Genomic DNA, 20,760 nt, shown 5'->3' with positions numbered 1-20,760 from the left:
TTTATGGCTACAGCCGCACTGTGTCCAGCGCACTGGGAAGGGGGCAGTCTCAACAGGGAACAATGAATACTGCCGGCACTTCTGTACAGAGTGAGTCTCACCTCAGCCCTCACTCTGACAATGTCTCCCTGTAAGTCCCTGGTGCCCACTGCGTGCAGCCAAATCGGCACTGGTGCTCAGAGCAAGCAGGTCCATCACTGCGAAAATCCACTCGTGGTCGCGGCCCCTTTAAGAGGTGTCTGCTGCTGCCACAGCCTCAGTCGTAGCTGCTCCAGACCAGGCAGCCCTGCGTCCTCGCCCCATCCTACCTTCTGCCATTGCAGGATGATTTCTTGAATTTCTCCCTAGTTGAATGGCTTGTTCATTCCAGGCAACTTTTCCTTGCTGCTGCTTGTTGTTTCCATTGCAACTTTGATTTGGTCGCCAGAGGGATGAACAGAGCTTCTATCATCTACGCCATTTTTTTTCCTGAGCTGCGAAGGTACAATTTACATACAACAAAATACACCTGTTTGAGGTGTGAAAATACACTTTTTATTGAGATATAATTTACATACTGTGCAATTCACCTATTTAAAATGTACAATTCAAAGAATTTTGGTATATTCACAGTGTTGTACAGTCATTGCCACAGTTGATCTTAATATATTTTCATCACCCCCCACCCACTGTAAACATCCTGTTCCTATTAGCAGCCACTCCCTGTCCCCTACTGTTCACTAATCTACTTTCTGACACTAGTTTTGCTTATTCTGGACATTTTGTTACAATCATACAATATGTGGTTTCTTGTGACTGGCTTCTTTTTCTTAACAAGGTTTAGCTGTGTTGTAGCATGTACCAATATTTAATTTCTTTTTATTACCAAATAATATTCCATTGTGTAGCTATACCACATTTTATTAATCCATTCCTCAGTTGATGGACATTTAGGTGGTTATTTCTACTTTTTGGCTAATATGAATAAAGCCGGTGTGAATATTTGTGTACAAGCTTTTGTATGTTCATATGTTTTTATTTCTCTTGGGTGTGTACCTAGGAGCAGAATTGCTGGGTCACAAGGTAATTCTGTTTTTAACATTTTGAAGAACTGCCAGACTGTTTTCCAAAGCAGCTACACCATTTTACAGTTCCACTAGGAGTGTATGAAAGTTCTAATTTCTTTACGTTCTTGACAACACTTGTTACCATCCATCTTTTTGATTATAGCCATCCTGGTGTATATATAGTATTTTACTGTGTTTTTGATTTGTATTTTCTTGATGGCAAATAATGTGTTGAATATCTTTTCATGTTTATTGGCCTTTTGTGTTTCTTCTTCAGAGAAATGTCTATTTTGGATCCTTTGCCCATTTTTAAATTTGCCTTTTTAATTTTAAGTTTTATCTATTTTAGATAATTATCAGATGACTTGTAAATATTTTTCCCATCCAGTGAGTTGTCTTCACTTTCTTGATAAGAGCCTTTTGAGGCACAATTTTTTAATTTTGGTGTCCAGTTTGTCTATTTTTGTTGCTTGTATTTTTGATATCATATCTGAGAAACCATTGCTTAATCCAGGGTCACCCAGTTTTATGTCTATATTTTCTCCTAAGAGTTTTATAGGTTTAGCTTTTACATTTAGGTTTTTGATCCATTGACTTAATTTTTGTATATGGTGTGAGGTAGGAATCCCAGCTTTACTCCTTTGCGTGTGGATATCCAATTGTCCTAGCACCAATTGTTGAAAAGACTATTCCTTCTCCATTGAATTGTCTTGGCACTCTTGCCAAAAATCAGTTGAACATAAATATGAGGGTTCATTTCTGGACTCTGAGTTCTGTTCCATATTTCTTTTTATTCTATATTTCTGTTTTTATGCTATTCCCACACTGTCTTGATTATTATAGCTTTGTAGGAAGTTTTTAATCAGGAATGTGAATTTTCTGACTTGGTTTTCAAGATTTTTTTTGAAAATTTTGTTTCATTTCCATATGAATTTTAGGATTGTGTCAATTTCTGCAAAGAAGTCAGCTGGAATTTTGACGGGGATTGTGTTGAATCTGTACATCAATTTGGAGATTATTGCCATCCTAATAATATCGATAAGTCTTTGATCTGTGAGCATGAGGTGTTATGCCATTTATTTGATGCTTTTGTCTTTAAAATTCATTTGTATTAGAAGATTTTTTCTGAACTACAGTTTTAGTCACTCCTGAAATTAGTTACTGTGTATTTTAGCTGAAGATGGATATGGGATCCATCAAATAATTATTGATGATATTCTCAAAGGACTAATTGGTGGTAAGAATTGTCTCTTGATTTCTCGAGTAGAGGTTTTAATTAAAAGGGTTTGAGGAAACTTTGCGGGTTCCATCCCTCAGGTGGTTGTCCTCCCCACTGTCCCATCTACCTCATTACAGTGTTCAAGTCATGATGACCAGACACGTGGAGAAGGGCGGTTCCTGTGAACATAATTGTTAACACTTATTTGGATCCTTATTAATTACCTTGACGGCTTTATAGGTCTGTCTTTGAATCATCAGTGGAATGTCCTGAATGTAGTTTAAGGTTTGGTCACATTTTTTAGGGAAGGAATCTGAAAAGTATTTAGGGCAAATGTAGTTCATTTAGTTAGTAGAACTGAAAGTTACCTGTGCAGTTTGTCAGCTGTTCTTTTCTGCACTGTTATGCAATCTTGTCTTCATTACTCTTCCTGAAAGCTATGAAGAATTTAAAAATCATGTGGTTGTTAGACCTTGTTAGAATTGACAGATGGTAGCTTAGTGACTTAACTGTTCCAGGTTTTAGAGTCTGAACATTGTGCTATGTAGAATAAATTATAGTTTATTCTTTTTCAGTAATCTAACCAGTAGAGCAGATTTTAAAAAAAAATTTATTTTATTTGTTAATTCTTTAATGTCACCACATATTTTACCCCTTTTACCCTATCCACCTTCCCCTTCCCCCAAAGATTCTTTTTAAAGGTGATGACCATGTGTACTTTGACATGGATAGGCTTGTAGAGATGCATAGGGAGATCACGAAGTTCTGAGTCAGTGTTAAGTTTATAGGTTTGACACCAGGCAGTTCTACACTCTGAACTATTTCTGTGGCAAACATATGCACATTTTTTAATGTTCATAGCAAATGGCTCTGTTTACAAGATCTTCGTCAAGTTATATAGGAATAATGGTTTGTCTCCTTTGAAGGAATAGGTGAATTTTGGAGACACAGCCAAGTGTATGTACAAATCCCAAATTAAACCTGTTGAAGACTTATGGCTCACTTATTTTGTGAAAGTGTTCTACTTTCTTAGGTTTGAGATCATTCAGGATAGGATTATCATTCAAATTTAGCCCTTCTTTTGCTTTTTCTGGTCCTTACTAGTTCATGTTGCAAGAGCTTCTTAATTCACCTTCCAGTTTACCTTCCCTGCCATTGAGCAAACAATCATCAGAGTAAGTGTCTGAAGCCCTGTTTTGACGTAACGTACTTCTCTCTAAAGTCTGACACCAGGGGCTGTCTACCTGCAGTCCGGCCCCAGCCTGCCTTCCTAGCCTGATGTCCCCTTCTCTTCAGCATGACACTCTGGGCAGTATGGACCCCTCATTCTCTGACTGCTTATTGCTTTTCTACCTCTCCTGATCTTGACTCATCATACCCTGTAATAAGAATATACTTTCTTCCTGTCTAGTCATTCTCTCAAAACCATTCCTATCCTTCATTGCCCTGCTCAGGAGCCATTATGCTTTCTTAATTACAGTAGCTAGACGTGATCCCTTTTTCCTTCATGCTCCTCTGCAGGTAACCTGGTAATCTAAGCTGGCACTTTCCACAGATTGCTCTATATTTAGCCATTTGTATTTTTTGGTAGCTTTCCAATTCAACTTAAAACAATGCGAAGCTAGTGGTTTTGTTTTATATACTTTTGAATCCCACCCAGAGGCACACATGGAATGGGGGGGAAACACCAGACTCCAGAGTCAAGACACCATGTTTCCGGTCACAGATATGCCACTAACTAGTTTTGTGACTCTGTGGCTTTCGTAACTAGACTTACTCTTTTTATACCTTGGTGTCTTTACTTGTAAAATGATGGGATTGACAAGGTGACATCTAGGTGCCTCAGTAGTTTTGGCACTTTGGTTTCCTGTATAGGAGTCCTCCTTGCAAAGGGTAAATGTTTAATAAATAGTTAATGAATAGATGATGTAGGACCTCATTCTTTATCATTGCTGTTGCTTGTATTCTCTTGCCTCCTGGATCCCTTTCATCCTAAGCGAAGGCATATAGTCAGTGAATGCTAGCTCCCTGCCTCCTTTGTTCTTGGTTTTTGCAGACAGATCTATTGCCCAGTTTTTCACCTTATAAAATATGGCTATTTACAGACCGTTTCTCACTAGTTTCTCATCGTTTTTTCCAGACAAATAAACATATTTCATGTAGTCTCTTTAAAACTCTAGTTATTTAATTTTGCATAAAACAAAATTTGGGTCCATTTTATATTGAAAACATTATTTATAGAAGTTAGGGTCCATTTGTTCTATATTATATAGATAAGTATAATGAAAACATATATTGTCAAATTCATATCTTTGTGTAATATGTTCATTGTATAGCATGGAATTTAGGTCTTTTTCCTGAAAATGATTACTGGTTGTTTTTTTTTTTTCCCCAAGGGTCGTTAAGAAGGTGGCTCAATATATGGCTGATGTATTGGAGGATAGTAAAGATAAAGTTCAGGAGAATCTGTTGGCCAGTGGAGGTAAGCTAATCTTTCATGATTTGAAAGATTATATAAAATGAATGACTTAGCTATAAAAACAGATAACAATGTAAAAAGAAAATATCTATAAATAAGGATATTAAATACAAAAGAAGGCCACTAAAATATGATTATTGTTAACTGAATTTGGTGATACTGCTAGTGACATCCTGTCCCCTGAAACACAATCTCATGTAAGACAATCTTACATATAATATAGCTTATGATATGGACGTCAGTTTCTTCCAAAAGCAATGTTATAAAGATTTATCTTAGGTCATTCTGGGATCTATTTTTTAACTCACATTTATAAATGTTTTTCCAAGTTATATGTCTTAGCATTGTTCCAGGTGAATACTTACTGTCTTCTCTAGATTTTTTAAAATTTAATATCGTCCAACTGCTAAAGCCTTAGAGTAAAAATTATTTATTTTATTGAAGAGTAATGCCTCCTCCCCTCAAATTTGAATGTGACATTTTTTTATCTTAGTACCTATAGAATAGTCTACTACTAACTTCTCTGTAGCTAGAAACTAATATTTACATCGTTTGCTCTGTGTTATAAAGGCTTTTTAAAGATGGCTTTGACGTCATTGCTGTGGTTTGTACTTCCATTTGTTGTTTTCTTAAATATTACTTCAGTGTTTGCCTCATTTTAAATTAGGCCTGTCATTAGTGATATGTCATTATAATACAAAATAACCCTTTCCTGTATTGCCTATTATGATAAGGTCACTGTTGTGATTTTGTTACACTTAATCTTGGCCAAAAGCTGAGAAGGGATTGTTGTGACTTTGTTAAATTAACGTTGGTTAAGTAGAGCCCCGGGGTGTCATGAGGTGGGAGTGTCATAGGATGGCAGTCACTGTTCAACAAAAGACCTCAGGGAGGAGTGAAATACAGAGGTTGATTACTCACAGGTCCTGGAGGCAGGGTATAGGCAGAGAGTGGCAGGACCTAGGGCACAGGCCTTTATTAGGGTTTGTGGTTGGAGTGCTTTGGGGTTCCCAGGCTATGTCTGGATTGGTCAAACCACCAAGAGTGGGGTTTTGGTAGCTTCTTATATAAAGGGTGCACAGGGGAAGGCCTTGGGCAGTGGGGCAGAGTCCTTTCACAAGGGTCATATCAGGGGCAGTTATATCAGGAACTTATATTTACTCTGCGGGATGTGATTGAGGGGAGGGGCTAGTGTAATTTCTAGACCACACGAAATGCATGCTGAGGCAGTAGTATGGAGTAAGTAGTTTGGTTAAACTCTCAGAAGTAACTATTTTAAATCAAGTGTTTCTCTAATCTCATTTCTTCTTGCAAACAATACATGTTCAATAAATACCTAATCAGTAAAAACAGTAATTTATCTTGCTCTTGCTTATAATAGTGCTCCTGATCTAATTGTTTACCGTTTCTTTTAATTTGTGTTTGAGACAGAAGGTAGATATGTTTATTTAGCGTGCCTTTTCTGTTCTTCACGGTATTTGACGAACTAATCTAATAGATGGAATGGGGCTTGACAATCTAGAGGACAGTACATTTAAAATTGCTTTTGGAAATACCAGCTGTGTTGTTGACTTGTTGGTATTATGTAGGGAGAAGTTGAGAAAAAGATATTTTGATATTAATTACTTTTGCCAGTTAGCCATACTTGACATTGGGTTCCATGCTCTTGGTCCCATCATATCAAGTCACTTTGATTACTAAACTTTCAGGGAAATAACTGTTGAGTCTCTTTGTCTCTACAGTTTTAAAAATTTCCATTTGAAAGTGAAAGGGTTTGTGTTTTGAAGATTGTTGAAATATAGACCCCCTAGAAACACTCACCTTGCGGTTTTAACAGATAAGTTCGTTTTCAGTTTGTTTGGGTAAAGCTGGCAAAGAAAGAACATACATTTGTCAAATTCTACTGATGGAGGAGACAATTTGAAGTTTCTTAATCTTTGTGTTTCTTTCTCCTACATATGAGGCATATCATGGGTATGTACATGTTTTATTTAAATAAGTCATCAAATTAGAGCATTTTAATATATATTAAATTTCGAATAAAGATAAGATCCAATCTGATTACAAGGTAAAAATTTTGATTAATCCATGTTTCTTAATGTAGTCTCACATTTATTTAATCAGGACTCTTTGGAAATAATGATATCTTTACTGATTTTGTCAATGCAATTTCAGCATGCAATTTATTACTGTGTAGTAAGCTACAAAAAATTCTCTTGCTTCTCAGTAATTAATTTATTCCTTTGTTTCAGTTGACTTGGTTACTTATATAACACGATTTCAGTGGGACATGGCTAAATATCCAATCAAGCAGTCCCTGAAAAATATTTCTGAAATAATTGCCAAGGTAAGATAAAAAATGACACAGGTAGGATACATTGATTTATAGTGGCTTTATTTATTTTATAAGTATTTAGCTCAGAAATACTTTCTAGGTTTTGACAAGGCAGCTTAATTATATGATTGATAAAAATAAGGTACCCTTACTCTATCTATAGCTTTACTAAAAAAAATGGTAAGTATAACATTTTCATGTGTAGATTATTCAAATTGTGTAGTTTCCTTATTTAATTTATGTAGTTAAATTTTGCATCAACAATGTTTAAATAAGAAATTTTTAAATTCTGTAATTATACAAATTTTCAGAGTAACTGAGATCATGGAGAACAGGAAATTAGAGTCTATTAAAGATTTATGAGCCACATAGATGACGGTGGACACTTAAGTATGTTTATGCACAGTACTGATGCAGACATTAAACTTTGTGGGTTCTCTCACGCCTTCTGACATTGATCTTCTACCCAGAAAACTGCTCATATTCATGAATCGCATGATTTTATGTATAGTTTCAGGGAGCACATAGATTCTGAAGCCCATCTGCGAACTTACTGACTTAAAAGCTCCTTTTTTATGACAAAGCCCTCGAGCTGGAGGGAAAATGTAAAAGTCTTACCTGAAATTATAAAGAGGCAAATAGACAACAACCTATTGTTTGTCAACATTTTTACAACCTGGCTAGGGTGAAAAGTTATGGTTTAAATTATTTTGACAGACTTTCCTTGACTTCCAATGACTATTTGTACAGTGTGCTCTATAGTTAAATGTAACTGAATAGACCATTAAGGATTTTGACTAAAATCATCATATAATTTATTGAAAATGAATAGTCTGATAATAGAAAATGATGCTCTTACTCTGAACCTTATTTTGATCCTTATCAAGGATTTAGTCATCTTCTTCCTGATACTATAATAGACGATGAAACAGGCTCAGAGAGGTGAAGTGGCTTACCCCAGTACCACACAGCTAATAATAGTAGAGCTGAGTTGAAACAAGTTTTTCAGATGTTAAATCTGGGTGTCAGGATGGCCATGGCCAAGTGATCTAAGGACCAGACTCGGCGTGTTTAGATGTTAAATCTACGACTTTGCATTTTCTCCTGAATTGCTAGTAGTTTTAGTCATCTTTTTGAAAAATCAACTTTTGTAACATATATAAATTCAGCTACAATTCAAATTAGATTGAGAAAATATTTTGTATAATAACAGTGGAGTCGTTCGTGGACAACAGAACTCTATGTAATTTGGTTCCTTTTGGGAATTAGTCCTTCAGCCTCGTGAATTAAAGCCTTTTAATTGGTAATCTCTAAACCCAGTGGCCTAGATCCCATTTACTTGGTTTAAGAACTAATACAGTAAATAATTAAAATATATGTGGATTAAAACAGTATCTTTATAGAAAGAGACATATGTAAATTACCATGGTTATTTTTTAAAACAACTCTTTAAAGTTGTGCTTTTAAAGTGGAATATTTTTATATCAGGAATTAGTAGTTTTTTAAAGTTAATGTTTACAGTTACTTTCATTGTACTAGTAGAGACAGATTAGGAAAATTTTGCCCTTTTTTTTTTTTTTAAGGGAGTGACTCAGATTGACAATGACCTGAAATCTCGAGCATCCGCATATAATAACCTGAAAGGGAATCTTCAGAACTTGGAACGAAAGAATGCGTAAGCATATCAATTATTTGTGAATATTAAGAATTAGGGAAGCGCTCTAGCATACACTGAAGGAGATGCTGTTGGGGTTTAGTAAGTTCCATCTCTTTCTGTGATCAAAATGGTATTTTTTTTGCTTCATGGAGAAAAGTTTAATAATTCAGGCTAGTCAAAACAGATGTGAGGCTGATTTATTATTATTATTTATTATACTTGTTCCATAAATAATACTTGTGAATACTTACGAGCTCAGCCATTTGATCCCTTACCATTTGATGTTTCACTGAAAAATTGTCTGAAATTAATTATTTTAAATCAAAGCATAAATTGTGTAATGTACTGCTTAAAAGAATTCTATAGACAAATCTTTTTATAATGTAGTACTCATTCTTCATCTGTTTCCCAAGTTTAGATTTTTTTACACTAGATTTTCTTAAAATCGAACACATTTGTTTTGGTTGATTGCCTCATAACATGGCTACTACAAGTATAGCTTTAACTTGTTGAAGTTAAGCATTTATATCCTAGAGGTACAGTTGCTTGGATACTATCCGTGGTGCAAATAAGGCAAGACATTTTCATTATGAAAAGATCAGTAGTGGGAGACTAAATGAAGACTGATTTGAAAGCTTTGATTATTGGGTTAACTAACCAAAATTGCCTGGTATCAAATGATACCCAGGGAGAGGGAAGAAAACTAGAGGTTGTGCTTAGATGATATAATTTCATAATTATGATGAAATAGACTTTAATTGATATCTAATAAATAACACTTTCTCAGTCAAGATCTGTAATCAAGAAAAGAGCTGAGTTACATTAATTAAATCAAACACAAAGAAGGACACTAGGGGCAAATTTTGATAAATGTCGACATTTCTTTTGTTGCAGGGGTGGGAAATATTCAGCTAAATTTTGATGACTTATAAAGTAAAAATGTTAACTAGACTAGTCCCTCTTTTGAGATACTTATATAGTATATGTAAATATAATTAACTTGCTATTTATATGTGTTATGGAAGCACATAGTTATCAGCCTAATGATTTTTTTCTTCTTCCTCAGAGGAAGTTTGCTAACTCGAAGTCTAGCAGAAATCGTGAAGAAGGATGACTTTGTTCTCGATTCAGAGTATCTCGTCACATTACTGGTCGTAGTTCCCAAGTATGTCCTTTTATTTCAAAGATTTTTGCTTGTTAAAATATAAGAAAATGTTAGTAGCTGATTGTAATTTGTATTTTTCCATTAAAACCTAAGCGTAAAGGGAATATCATTTGTCATTCATTTTGTCAACCAACATGTGCTCATGTGGCATATACAGTAGAATATAGTTCACAACTTGAGATATCAATTATAAATTGAGATTCCAAATCAAATTTAGCAGCTTAGAGTTGGCTCATTAAAAAATTATGTAATGCTAAATTATTTTGTTTTAAAAATTTTTTCAAAAACGGAAGCTCTTTGTATTTGTGTTTTCGAAAAGTCTTTATGATTGGTTAAGATGAATTAAACCCTATAAGAAGCGAAGGTTAGAGTAGATCAAGACTTAGAATATTTTTTCTGTAAAGGGCCAGAGAGTAAATATCTTAGACTTTGCAAGCCATATGGTCTCTGCTATAACTTCTTAACTCTGCCATGTCAGCTTTGTGGTTGTGACTGAAAGCAGCCATACAATGTGTATACACACAATGTGTATACAAATGGATAGGGCTGTGTTTCAGTAATACTTTACGAAACAGGCATGGGCTGTGGGCATAGTTTGCTGGATTAGATAACCCTTTAAAATCTCCTTTGATTAGTCCTTTTGTGTTAATTAACATTTGATCATAGTTAATCTTGGTAAAATAAAACCTTTGGATAGTTGGAAGATTAGAAGAGGGGTGGGGTGTGTGTGTGTGTGTGTGTGCGCGCGTACGTGTGCGTGTGTGTGTGTAACACTGTTAATGTTTTCAGGGATTCTAAGGAGGATCCAGAGCAAGATGGGAGATTTGGGGATGCTTCAGAGCATCACTGCATAATATCTCCCTTTGCTGTGCCCTCCATTTTTATCTGGTTAGGAAACCGAGAATATTGGGAAATGATGCTTCCTGGAAAGGGGTGGGAAAGTACCTCCATCGAATTTATGGTAGCTACAATATTACGTGACTTCTGCTTTTTTTTTCCTCTTACTGCAGAATGGATTATTCTTTGCCAATGGAGAAGGGCTTAAAAATAAGGATTTGGCTGCTCCTAGAATTGTATTTTGTGTTTTAGTTATATAACTCATTCCTGTTATACTAGAACACTGATTTTTTTATAATAAATTCCTGTGTATCTGTGTTTTTATAATGTATGGGAAAATAACGTTTGCCCAGATAAAAAATTTGTCTCATTTAACCTTTATTTAAAGCTTGTGTTTAAAACTAGAAGTTTTCATAGTTTTCTATACACAGTAATTGAAACATAGGACTTAGAATACCTTACATAATTAATTAATCTCTATCCTGGCCTACAGATACTACAGTTCTTTATTTTAAATTACAAACATTATTGTCTCTTTCCCCACCCCAAAAGCCAGTGTTCTTTAGGGAAGGTTGTTGCACAATGTTCTATGGCAACATAGTTTAAGGTCACTTTATTTACTCAATACTTCCTGGTACTCTGTGCTTTTAGTAAATATATAGTTTCATCCAGCCTTTCATAATGGCTGCTGAAAAGAAATGATAGCGATTTTGGCATGGCCTTTGATGTTCTTTTTTATTTTTTAAATGAAGTTACATACACACACACACACACACACACACACACACACATCAACCTTAAAATTTGAAAGTAATTTAGAATCTATACTTTGCCTTGCTTCCTTTCCAAACTTAGTCCTAGGATGTGCCTCTTTTGCAATAGTTACTGCATCTACGAGGGTGGTGAACTGTAGTTCCTGTTTCACTCAGTGTATTTGAAATTCATTCTCAATAGGAAACTTGAGGGGTTTTTTGTTGTTAGATTTGAGGTATATTTACTGTAGCCATATTTCTTGTTCGTCCCATCATTTTTTCTCTCTCTGGATATGACAGAAGGTAGGACTTGTTTTTCTTTGCCAGTGCTTATTGTACATTTTCTACAGGTTAAACCACAACGACTGGATTAAGCAGTATGAAACACTAGCTGAAATGGTAGTTCCAAGGTCTAGCAAGTAAGTAGTAGTCTTTGTAAAACTGTTTCTTTCTTAGAATTCCTTTTATAGTTTGGATGTTGGATTAGGAAATATCTTTGCTGTCTTTCCTTTGTGGTAAATTTACAGTTTTAGAACCATCCTTTTCACCTTATAAATGAGTTATATTAACTTTAGCCATCATAATTTTAGACCTAGAGGGGACTTTGCATAGTCTGATTGACCCACTCATGTTTATAGATGTAGAAGTTTGAGGCCACAGAGGTGAAGTGGTTTGCCCAGAGTCACACATCTAATTAGTGGCAGGGCTAGAACTAGAACTGAGGTCTCTGGCGGCACTTTTTCTGCTACACTGTGATACCTTCTGAGAATTCTTTAGTTAATATTTTTATATACCTATGATGTGTCTGTAATTCCTCATTTACCTTGCAAAGGAAGTATACCAAAATGGCTACTACAATACTGTATTGCTATCTAAATACTCACCATCACTTTCCAGTGAGCACAGATTCTATCTAATCTATACTCTCCTTAAAAAAAACTCTTTTATTAAACACTTTCTAATTTATGGAATAACATACATTGTCTAATTTGATATTCATAACAATTCTGTGAAGTAGTTTGGGCAGTTATTCTTGTAGATGAAAAGGTCAAAATACAAAAGACTTGAATAGTTGCGTAAGATACCTGGCTATAGAAGTGTCCAGCGGCAGAGTTAGGACTAGAACTCAGGTTTTTTAACTCCAGCCCTGTACTCTTTGACTCTATACTATGTCATTTTCTCTTATATTCTGCTATTCCATGCAAAACGTTCTTTGAAAAACTATTAAATGCAATGTATATGTGGCCCAAGGGATTCTTTTGTATGTATATACCTCAAGAGGTAGCAGCGTGATGAAAGAAAAGTATAGGAGATAGTAAGGAAGTGTTCGGTGTTAGTAAGGCCAGGCCCATGAAATATTTTCTTTTCCAGTTTCATTGTGTCATATGGGAGGTAGCTTAGTATAATGGAAAGAGTCCTGGACCCAGGGATCTGAGTTCTATTGCTGGTTCTGCTACCAACTTGCTGTGTGACCTGTGGTAAGTCTTTTAACTTCTCTGGGCCTCATTTTCTTTGTCTGTAAAGTGAGTGTGGCACCTTCCCTGTACATGTTATGAGGTTACTTTAAGGCCTCATACGATTTACAAAATATAAGGTAACATGATTATTACTGTAGCTTCACAGATCTTGAGTTTTTGAGACCTAAACCGCAGACCTATGCTCATCATGAATTTTTTTTTTTTTTTGGTGGGGAGTGGTGGGCAGGAGAATACCTTCCATTCACACTAGCCCTTCACCTGGTAAACTGAAGACTAACGTGTCTTTTGATAGCAGTTTTCCACTGAAACTCTTTATCCTGACAGATAACACCCCTTACACCTTTCTGCTCCGTAGGACATTAGAGCCATAGAGGTTGACTGTACGTCGAGGGGGCAGGGGAATGGGGAGAGTAAGGACCCTGTACACAGAGCGTGGCCTCCCAGGTGGTACATATGTCAAGCCTGAGTTCCGGGGGAGTGGTATGTAGGCGAGTCAAGGAGGCCCGATTTAGTCTGAAAGGAAGACTTTAAAAGAGATTTACTATTTTTGAAAATCATTTCTTAATTTCAAGGAAAAAGTATCGGGCAGTAACAGTTTAGTACAGGAAGTACATGTCTTCCGAATGCCATTGACCTAAGCATTCCCAGCCTTTTCTCACTCAGTACAAACGTCTGTTCTACCTTTTTCTCAGTTCAAAAGACATTTGGAATCACTGACTTGAAAACCTCCTGTTTAAATGTAGTTGTCAAGAACAGAGCGGTCACTCAACCAGCACTACGAAGAGGACAGTCACGTCACGTGGGGCAGACAGACTTTCGTGGGTTAGTCTGGAATTTTGTCCACTGTTTAGGAAAGGTCTCTATGACTTGATGCTGGGTTTTTTGGTTATAATAACTAACATTTTTGAGTAATTACTAAGTGGTAGTCATGATTCTACGTGCTTTATTTTTAAGTCATTTGTAAGTAGTAATACTTTGACTTATTGCTTTTTGGCACAATACTTGAGTGACTACTCTTGGGAGGAGTGAAGATGAAAGTGGAATTCCAAGGTAGAAGAAGAGATTGGAAAATACCATCTTTAAACCTGAAAGAAACAGTCGCATTTAAAAACATACACGAAACCTAGCTATTTGGAAAATACAAGACTTCTACCTAAGTCTTAGAAGATTGGATAGTTTAAAATCCTGCCATTACTGTGTGGTTACCTGCAGGGATGTGTATAAATGCCATGTCAGTGTAACGGCCAAAGAAGTGGAGGCTGGGCTGCTGTCCTGTTTCTTTTTGTTGGAAAAACTGTTCAGAAAGAGGTGCTACTCACTGGGACTTGCAGAATTACCACTCCTTTTTGCCTGCCTCCTTGCATTTGTTAAGGTAGTCTGATTGGGTCAGACCACTGCTTAGCTCCCACCCTTCTCTGTTGTTGGAAACAGTACCACACACTCATTCATGCTTCAGAGAGGTTTTCGTTCAGGGAACTAAGTCCACATGAGGCCCAGGAGCCTACCTACGAGAGCCTAGAAAAAAACCACACTAGCCGTTGTGCAGAGGAAAATTTCTCTTGTGTTTCGCAACAGAGGTTGCAAAGATCACTTTTATGAAGAAAAGCAGGGAAGATGTCTTGAGCACGAAACAGGTAGGTTGATTAGGGAGCAGAGCAGATGGCGGGTCTTTCCAGTGATGTCCGTGAGAGCTGTGACTAGGTAGAAGTGTGTTTTTTCAGAGGTTTTTTAGATAGTTGCATCAGTCAGTTTTTGATCGAGGGTATGATAGGAGAAAAAGAAGGATCTGAGTAGGAGACAGCGGAAGTGCAGTGAGGATAGGCCCAGCCTCGGGGTGTTGGAGAGAGGAATAGAGAATTAGGTTCCTAGAAGAGAAGAAGATGCTTAGCAAGGAAGCAAGGCGTCTCTGGAAACAAACCAACTGCTGGACAGTTTTGCCTGGATCAGCCTGGCACTGGCATAGATTGAAAAGCATGGTTCTTAGAGTTTAGTTGCTTGAGTCAGTGTTTCATATTGTTGATTAGAAAGAGTAAATGTACTATAGGGTTGTTAAGGCATCCTAAACAAAAACATCAAAGCACTCAGTGTCTTCAGTGTTTGAGGCAATGCAGCTGAATAGCACTGAGATGGTTTGGGAAGGGCTGCCATACCCTCCTGTTCCACCTCCTCCTTCTCTGCTGTTTCTGAATTCGTCCTTCAACATGAAAGTGAGCAAATAAACACAAAGCTTTAAGTGGACTTTGTCTTTTTTTCCAGTGTTCTCTCAGAAGACCAAGATAGTTACCTTTGTAATGTCACCTTGTTTAGGAAGGCAGTTGATGACTTCAGACACAAAGCCAGGGAAAACAAGTAAGTTTATTTTTTGTTTGTTTGTTTGTTTTAAATTTGTTAGATCACTTATACATGGTGTAGACTATTTTGGATTTTTCCCCCCAAATTTAGATTTATCGTTCGTGACTTCCAGTATAATGAAGAGGAGATGAAAGCAGATAAAGAAGAAATGAACAGGCTTTCTACTGACAAGAAAAAGCAATTTGTATGTGTTCTTAATATTTAGTATTCTCAGTGTTAAAGGAGAAGAAAAACTGGTATTGCTTTTCTTTGACTTAAAAGAAAGCAAAACGTCTCTGATTTTGCTTCTAAGGCATTTGATTTTAATTATTTTTTTCTATTAAATAATCAGAATGAACTTTCTCTAAACAAGCTTAGCTTCGTGAATAGTTATCTTAAAATGCATACCTTAAAATAATTATTCCAACAACTAATTCCTTATCAGAAATTAATTTTAAATACAAGTTTTGTTTAGTGCCCTGTAGAGAGGGATTATTTAAGCAATATTTTTCTCCTTTCAGTAAGAATTTTCCTTTTCTTGAGGCAAATTTTTTTTAATGCCGCCATCTTTTACTGAAGTAATTTGTCGTTTAAACCATTGGGGGATTGTTACGTTTTAGGCAGAATGCGAAGCAGGGATGGAATTGGGGTAAACTTTCTTGCCATCTTCAAATGTAGGATTATTGTGAAGACCAAAAGCTTGTATGGAAGGGGAGACATGATGAGTGAAAAGGTGTTTCTTTTGTAATGCAAGAGAGGAAGTAAAGGCAAATTCCATTTGAAATTATTTCTAAGTACTTTATAAACTGTATTATCTTAGTTGAGAGGAAACTAACCCTAACCAAGTAATGTTCAGTAAGGCTAGTTGGTTTATCTACTTCTTAATTGCCATTTTCAAGAGCAAACTTAAGATGCTTTTTTTTTTCCTTTTATAGGGACCACTTGTGCGGTGGCTGAAAGTGAATTTCAGCGAAGCATTTATTGCATGGATTCATGTGAAAGCATTAAGGGTTTTTGTTGAGTCTGTTTTAAGGTAAAGTTAATCGAAAAACTTGGATCTGAAGAATTCATAGATCCCTTTATATTCGACCTCTTTATTATAGCACACAGTCCAGTAATAGAAGATTGACTTGTAGAAACCAAAGGGCCAGTTGTGAGGAAAAGATCGTCAGTATCATACAGCTTATTACATGTGTACTAGTTGTGTCCCTTAACACCAGGTTGAGGAAAAGAGATTCATGCTGCTCTACTCCCTGATTATTGTCTTATGTACTTATTTAAGTTAAAAGTAGATCATAAAATATTAGCTTATGTTTAAAAGAAAAGATCTTTCAAATATTTATATGTAGTTTGGTACACAGTATACTAACGACTTATTTGAAACCATTTTTTCATTTAATCTAAAATATTTATTATTTTGGCATACTTAAAATCTAAATTATCTTATGACCCTCTGTACATGTTGCTAATATTAGAAATTGTTAAAAATACTCATGCAGCTATGCTTACTATTTTTACATTACTTTGAATTTCAAAGTAGATGTGGGTAATCTCGTGGTGTTTATCTTGAAAGCATTCATTAAGTTTACATACTATGACTATTTACTGAGGGTATTCATAGATTACCTTAAAAATTAAAGTAATTCCTAATAGACAGTCGGCTCTCATTTTAAAGAAAAATACCTTGTGGACAGTGAGGATCAGAGAAGGTTTGAGTTTCTATGTATATTAGCTGAACTCGTAAAGGTGGTCGTTAAAATGAGATACCATCTTCCCATTAGCTATGATTAAAGAAGAGTATGAAAATGTTTGCTTTAAAAAGAAAGTGTCTTTATGCGTTTGCTTGTGTTACATACTATATTTTTGCTTCCTTATAAGGTATGGCTTACCAGTGAACTTCCAAGCAATGCTACTTCAGCCCAATAAGAAAACAATGAAGAAACTGAGAGAAGTATTATATGAATTGTATAAACATCTAGACAGCAGTGCAGCTGCTATTATTGATGTAAGTATTTATTAGAGAGCCTTGTAGAAAAGAAACACCTGAATTTCAGAAAAAATTATTGTAAAAGGAAAGACAGAAAAAGGATAGTGAATATCGTGATACCAATCTCTTTAATTTTGAGATTCTCAATTTGTTAGATGAACATAACAAGTAATTTATCTGTTTACCCTGTCTTACACTAGTTAGAAGTGTGCTTTGCTTTATGGGATTTCTAGAAACCAGTCATCTTGCTAGAGATCAGATGTTTATAGTTGCAGAAATGCAGGATCAACCAGTGATAACTAGTTGTTTACAAAAATCATAAATTTCAGAGAAGAAGAAAAGTAGTTATTTTAATTTTTTTTTAAAAGAAATAATAGAGTTAATAGATGAGCATTTTTAACCCATTTTCTGTTTAGGAAAAAAAAGGGCAGCTCGCTGCCAGCGTTAACTTAATTTTACATAAACACACTCTTTGAGGCTGAAGCAGACCTGACTGGTTTTCGGTGTAAAAATAAAATTAAAAAACTGTTCTTGGAGTTATTTCTAAACAGAACTTGTCTCTAATCCTAATGTAACAGAAATGTATACATAAATCAGATTCATCAAATGAATCTTCAGCTAACAACTGTTCGAGACCAATGTTAACATCACGTGTAGGAATGCTACGTTTTCTAGGATTTGTTTTCAGCGATCGAGAATTAGTATATTTTATAAATGGAAATACTACTGCTAACAACAAAATGCTGTAAATAGAATGATGTCATTTTTTTCTAAAGACTATTGATATACTATGAGAAAACAGAAATAAAAGTGAGATATTTTGTGGCAAACTTTGGGGATAAAGATAGGACTGTAATTCGCGGGTTATCTCAGGGTAGATGCCGCATCCACAGGCACCACCAGTGAGTATTCTCAGGGCAAACAGGCTATTTTTCTAAAATACGGTATGTGTTTATATCTTTTAAACAGAAAATATAAACAAAGTGCATGTAGTTTTTTCTTTTAGCTGTTTACAATTGTAGTGGTCTTTTATATTTTTGATTTCAAATATCTTGATTTTTTTCCTCATTAGGTTGGTAGTATCTCAAATGTACATTAGTTAGAACTCATGACAAATCAGGGTGTTTTTTTTTTTAAATAAAAGAAATGACTTTCTGCACTTTCATGGAATTGTCGATAAAATATGAGGTCTAAATATTTGATACATAATTTCCTACCAGTAAATTCTTCTCACATGCATACATAATACATATCTTTAAAACTACACTTGGTTTATTTTAATCCAACATTTTATCAGTCTTATATCCCATAAACTCAATACCTCACGCCTGAGATTAAAAAATAATTTCTTGCAGCGTACATAGGAAAGGATCATAGGGCCATTGTTAAACACAGGCTTCAGAGTCGGAGCATGCTTGAAGCTGGCCTTCCTCCTCGCTGTCTGTGTTTCTGAGGGCAAGTCAGCCTTTCTGAGATTGTTGCCTCATTTGCAGAATGGAGATGATAATGCCTAACTCAAGTGAAATTAGCATAAATGCTTAAACTTAGTGAAGAGTGGGTGTTTAGTAGAAGGGAAATGGCAATACTTTACTTCTTTGTTTGCTTTCTGTATCTACATAATTGAGTAATTTGTCTGATTTTTCATAGGCACCTATGGATATTCCAGGCTTAAACCTGAGTCAACAGGAATACTACCCGTATGTGTACTACAAGATTGATTGCAACTTGCTGGAATTCAAGTAAAAATGAGCTCCTCCCAGACAATCCTGTCCTTGTGTTGGTATATGCTAACAAATAGGCTACAGTATGACAGTACTTTTAATTCTCTATTATCCTTTGCTTGCTTCTGACCCCTTTTCCTAGGTGAATTCTCCCATTGTGGTCCATTTCTAAACTTTTTGTTTTTAAAGGAAAATCTGTGTCTTATTTCTTTTTATTGATCAGGTCTGTAAATGTGTACTAAAAAAATCAGAGTCTATTTATAAACAATAGTTTATTTAAAGAGGTCTTTCCTCATCGATATTGTGGTATGCATAATTCTTTTTGTTACTATTGTGCACAAAAGCCTTGTTTACAAGGGAATGGTGTAAACATTTATACCATTTTGGTCACTGTATTTAGTAGACATAACTGTTTAATAGTTACTGAATCGTGATGTAAAGAAATGTGACAATATTCAGGTATGTCTTTTCTGAATACTACAAGATTGATTGCAACTTGCTGGAATTCAAGTAAAAATGAGCTCCTCCCAGACAATCCTGTCCTTGTGTTGGTATATGCTAACAAATAGGCTACAGTATGACAGTACTTTTAATTCTCTATTATCCTTTGCTTGCTTCTGACCCCTTTTCCTAGGTGAATTCTCCCATTGTGGTCCATTTCTAAACTTTTTGTTTTTAAAGGAAAATCTGTGTCTTATTTCTTTTTATTGATCAGGTCTGTAAATGTGTACTAAAAAAATCAGAGTCTATTTATAAACAATAGTTTATTTAAAGAGGTCTTTCCTCATCGATATTGTGGTATGCATAATTCTTTTTGTTACTATTGTGCACAAAAGCCTTGTTTACAAGGGAATGGTGTAAACATTTATACCATTTTGGTCACTGTATTTAGTAGACATAACTGTTTAATAGTTACTGAATCGTGATGTAAAGAAATGTGACAATATTCAGGTATGTCTTTTCTGAATGTTTCAAATTACAATCTATGAGCACTGTTGACACCCACAGGAGAGAATAAAATTACCTGTGCAAAGACGAGTTGTGGTGTGTGTAACTTCAGAAGATTACAGCTCGAGAGTTTAAAAAGTGGTATCGTAGTTAACTTGCTATGTTACTTCCAGGGTTTTGTCACATACTGGGGTGTGACCATTTGGGTCAGAGCACATATTTGAAGATTACTTTTCAACATGTGATGAGAGTATTTACATTTGGACACTAAACTTTTCGTTTTCATAATTAGGAAGTAGGACCAATTTTGAATAAAGTATAGCAAAACTATGCAGCTTTTAGTCTTACTTTGTCTAAATCTTTATTTTACATGTTTTTTTAAGATCTATAATTATAAAAACCTTCATTTTGACATTCATGCCGTTAGAGGCATTTCTAGCTTAAAAATCTCTGAAGTGAATGACTTAGTTTAGCATCCTGCAAGAGCTTTTAAAAGAAGCAGTGCTACCCTTTCTATGCACTAACAGGCTTGTAAATGGGAGAAAAGTTTACATTTTATTTTAAGGTCATTTAAAAATATTCTTTTTTCTCTAGAAAATTAGTCTCCAAGATTCTTCTTATTTCAGAAATTTATACTGAAGTTAAAGTAATTAACTTCAAGCAAATATAGACTTCTACAAAGAAAAACATGAAGGATGATGCCTGTCCCTGCCCCCCAGCCCAATTGCTTCTTCCCGAGGAAGTTTATGTATTCTTCCAAACCTGTTTCTATAACTCTATATCTCCTCTGCCCACACACACACAG

At 35.4% G+C, this 20,760-nt stretch overlaps 1 protein-coding gene across 3 annotated transcripts in view; it reads left to right on the top strand.

Moving 5' to 3' along the window:
- Positions 1-20,045, top strand: part of ATP6V1C1 (ATPase H+ transporting V1 subunit C1) — a 37,933-nt gene extending 17,888 nt beyond the window's left edge. The window contains exons 4-14 of one of the 3 annotated variants that reach the window (XR_001517316.2): positions 4,662-4,747; positions 6,997-7,091; positions 8,663-8,754; positions 9,803-9,901; positions 11,841-11,909; positions 15,225-15,317; positions 15,411-15,504; positions 16,235-16,332; positions 17,178-17,304; positions 18,934-19,466; positions 19,959-20,045. Coding sequence is in view for 2 of the 3 variants with exons in the window: in XM_006916632.3 (XP_006916694.1) it covers positions 4,662-4,747; positions 6,997-7,091; positions 8,663-8,754; positions 9,803-9,901; positions 11,841-11,909; positions 15,225-15,317; positions 15,411-15,504; positions 16,235-16,332; positions 17,178-17,304; positions 18,934-18,999; positions 19,492-19,521 (949 nt within the window). In the remaining variant the exon portion in view is untranslated. Of the gene's footprint in view, positions 1-4,661; positions 4,748-6,996; positions 7,092-8,662; positions 8,755-9,802; positions 9,902-11,840; positions 11,910-15,224; positions 15,318-15,410; positions 15,505-16,234; positions 16,333-17,177; positions 17,305-18,933; positions 19,467-19,491 lie in introns of all 3 variants that reach the window. The other 2 variants (XM_006916632.3, XM_025050136.1) reach the window with 2 other exon arrangements.
- The last annotated feature ends 715 nt before the right edge of the window (positions 20,046-20,760 follow it).

The sequence above is a fragment of the Pteropus alecto genome, unplaced genomic scaffold (assembly GCF_000325575.1).
Source record: "Pteropus alecto unplaced genomic scaffold, ASM32557v1 scaffold164, whole genome shotgun sequence".
NCBI classification, from domain to species: domain Eukaryota; kingdom Metazoa; phylum Chordata; class Mammalia; order Chiroptera; family Pteropodidae; genus Pteropus; species Pteropus alecto.
This window is presented reverse-complemented; position numbering and strand designations above follow the sequence as displayed.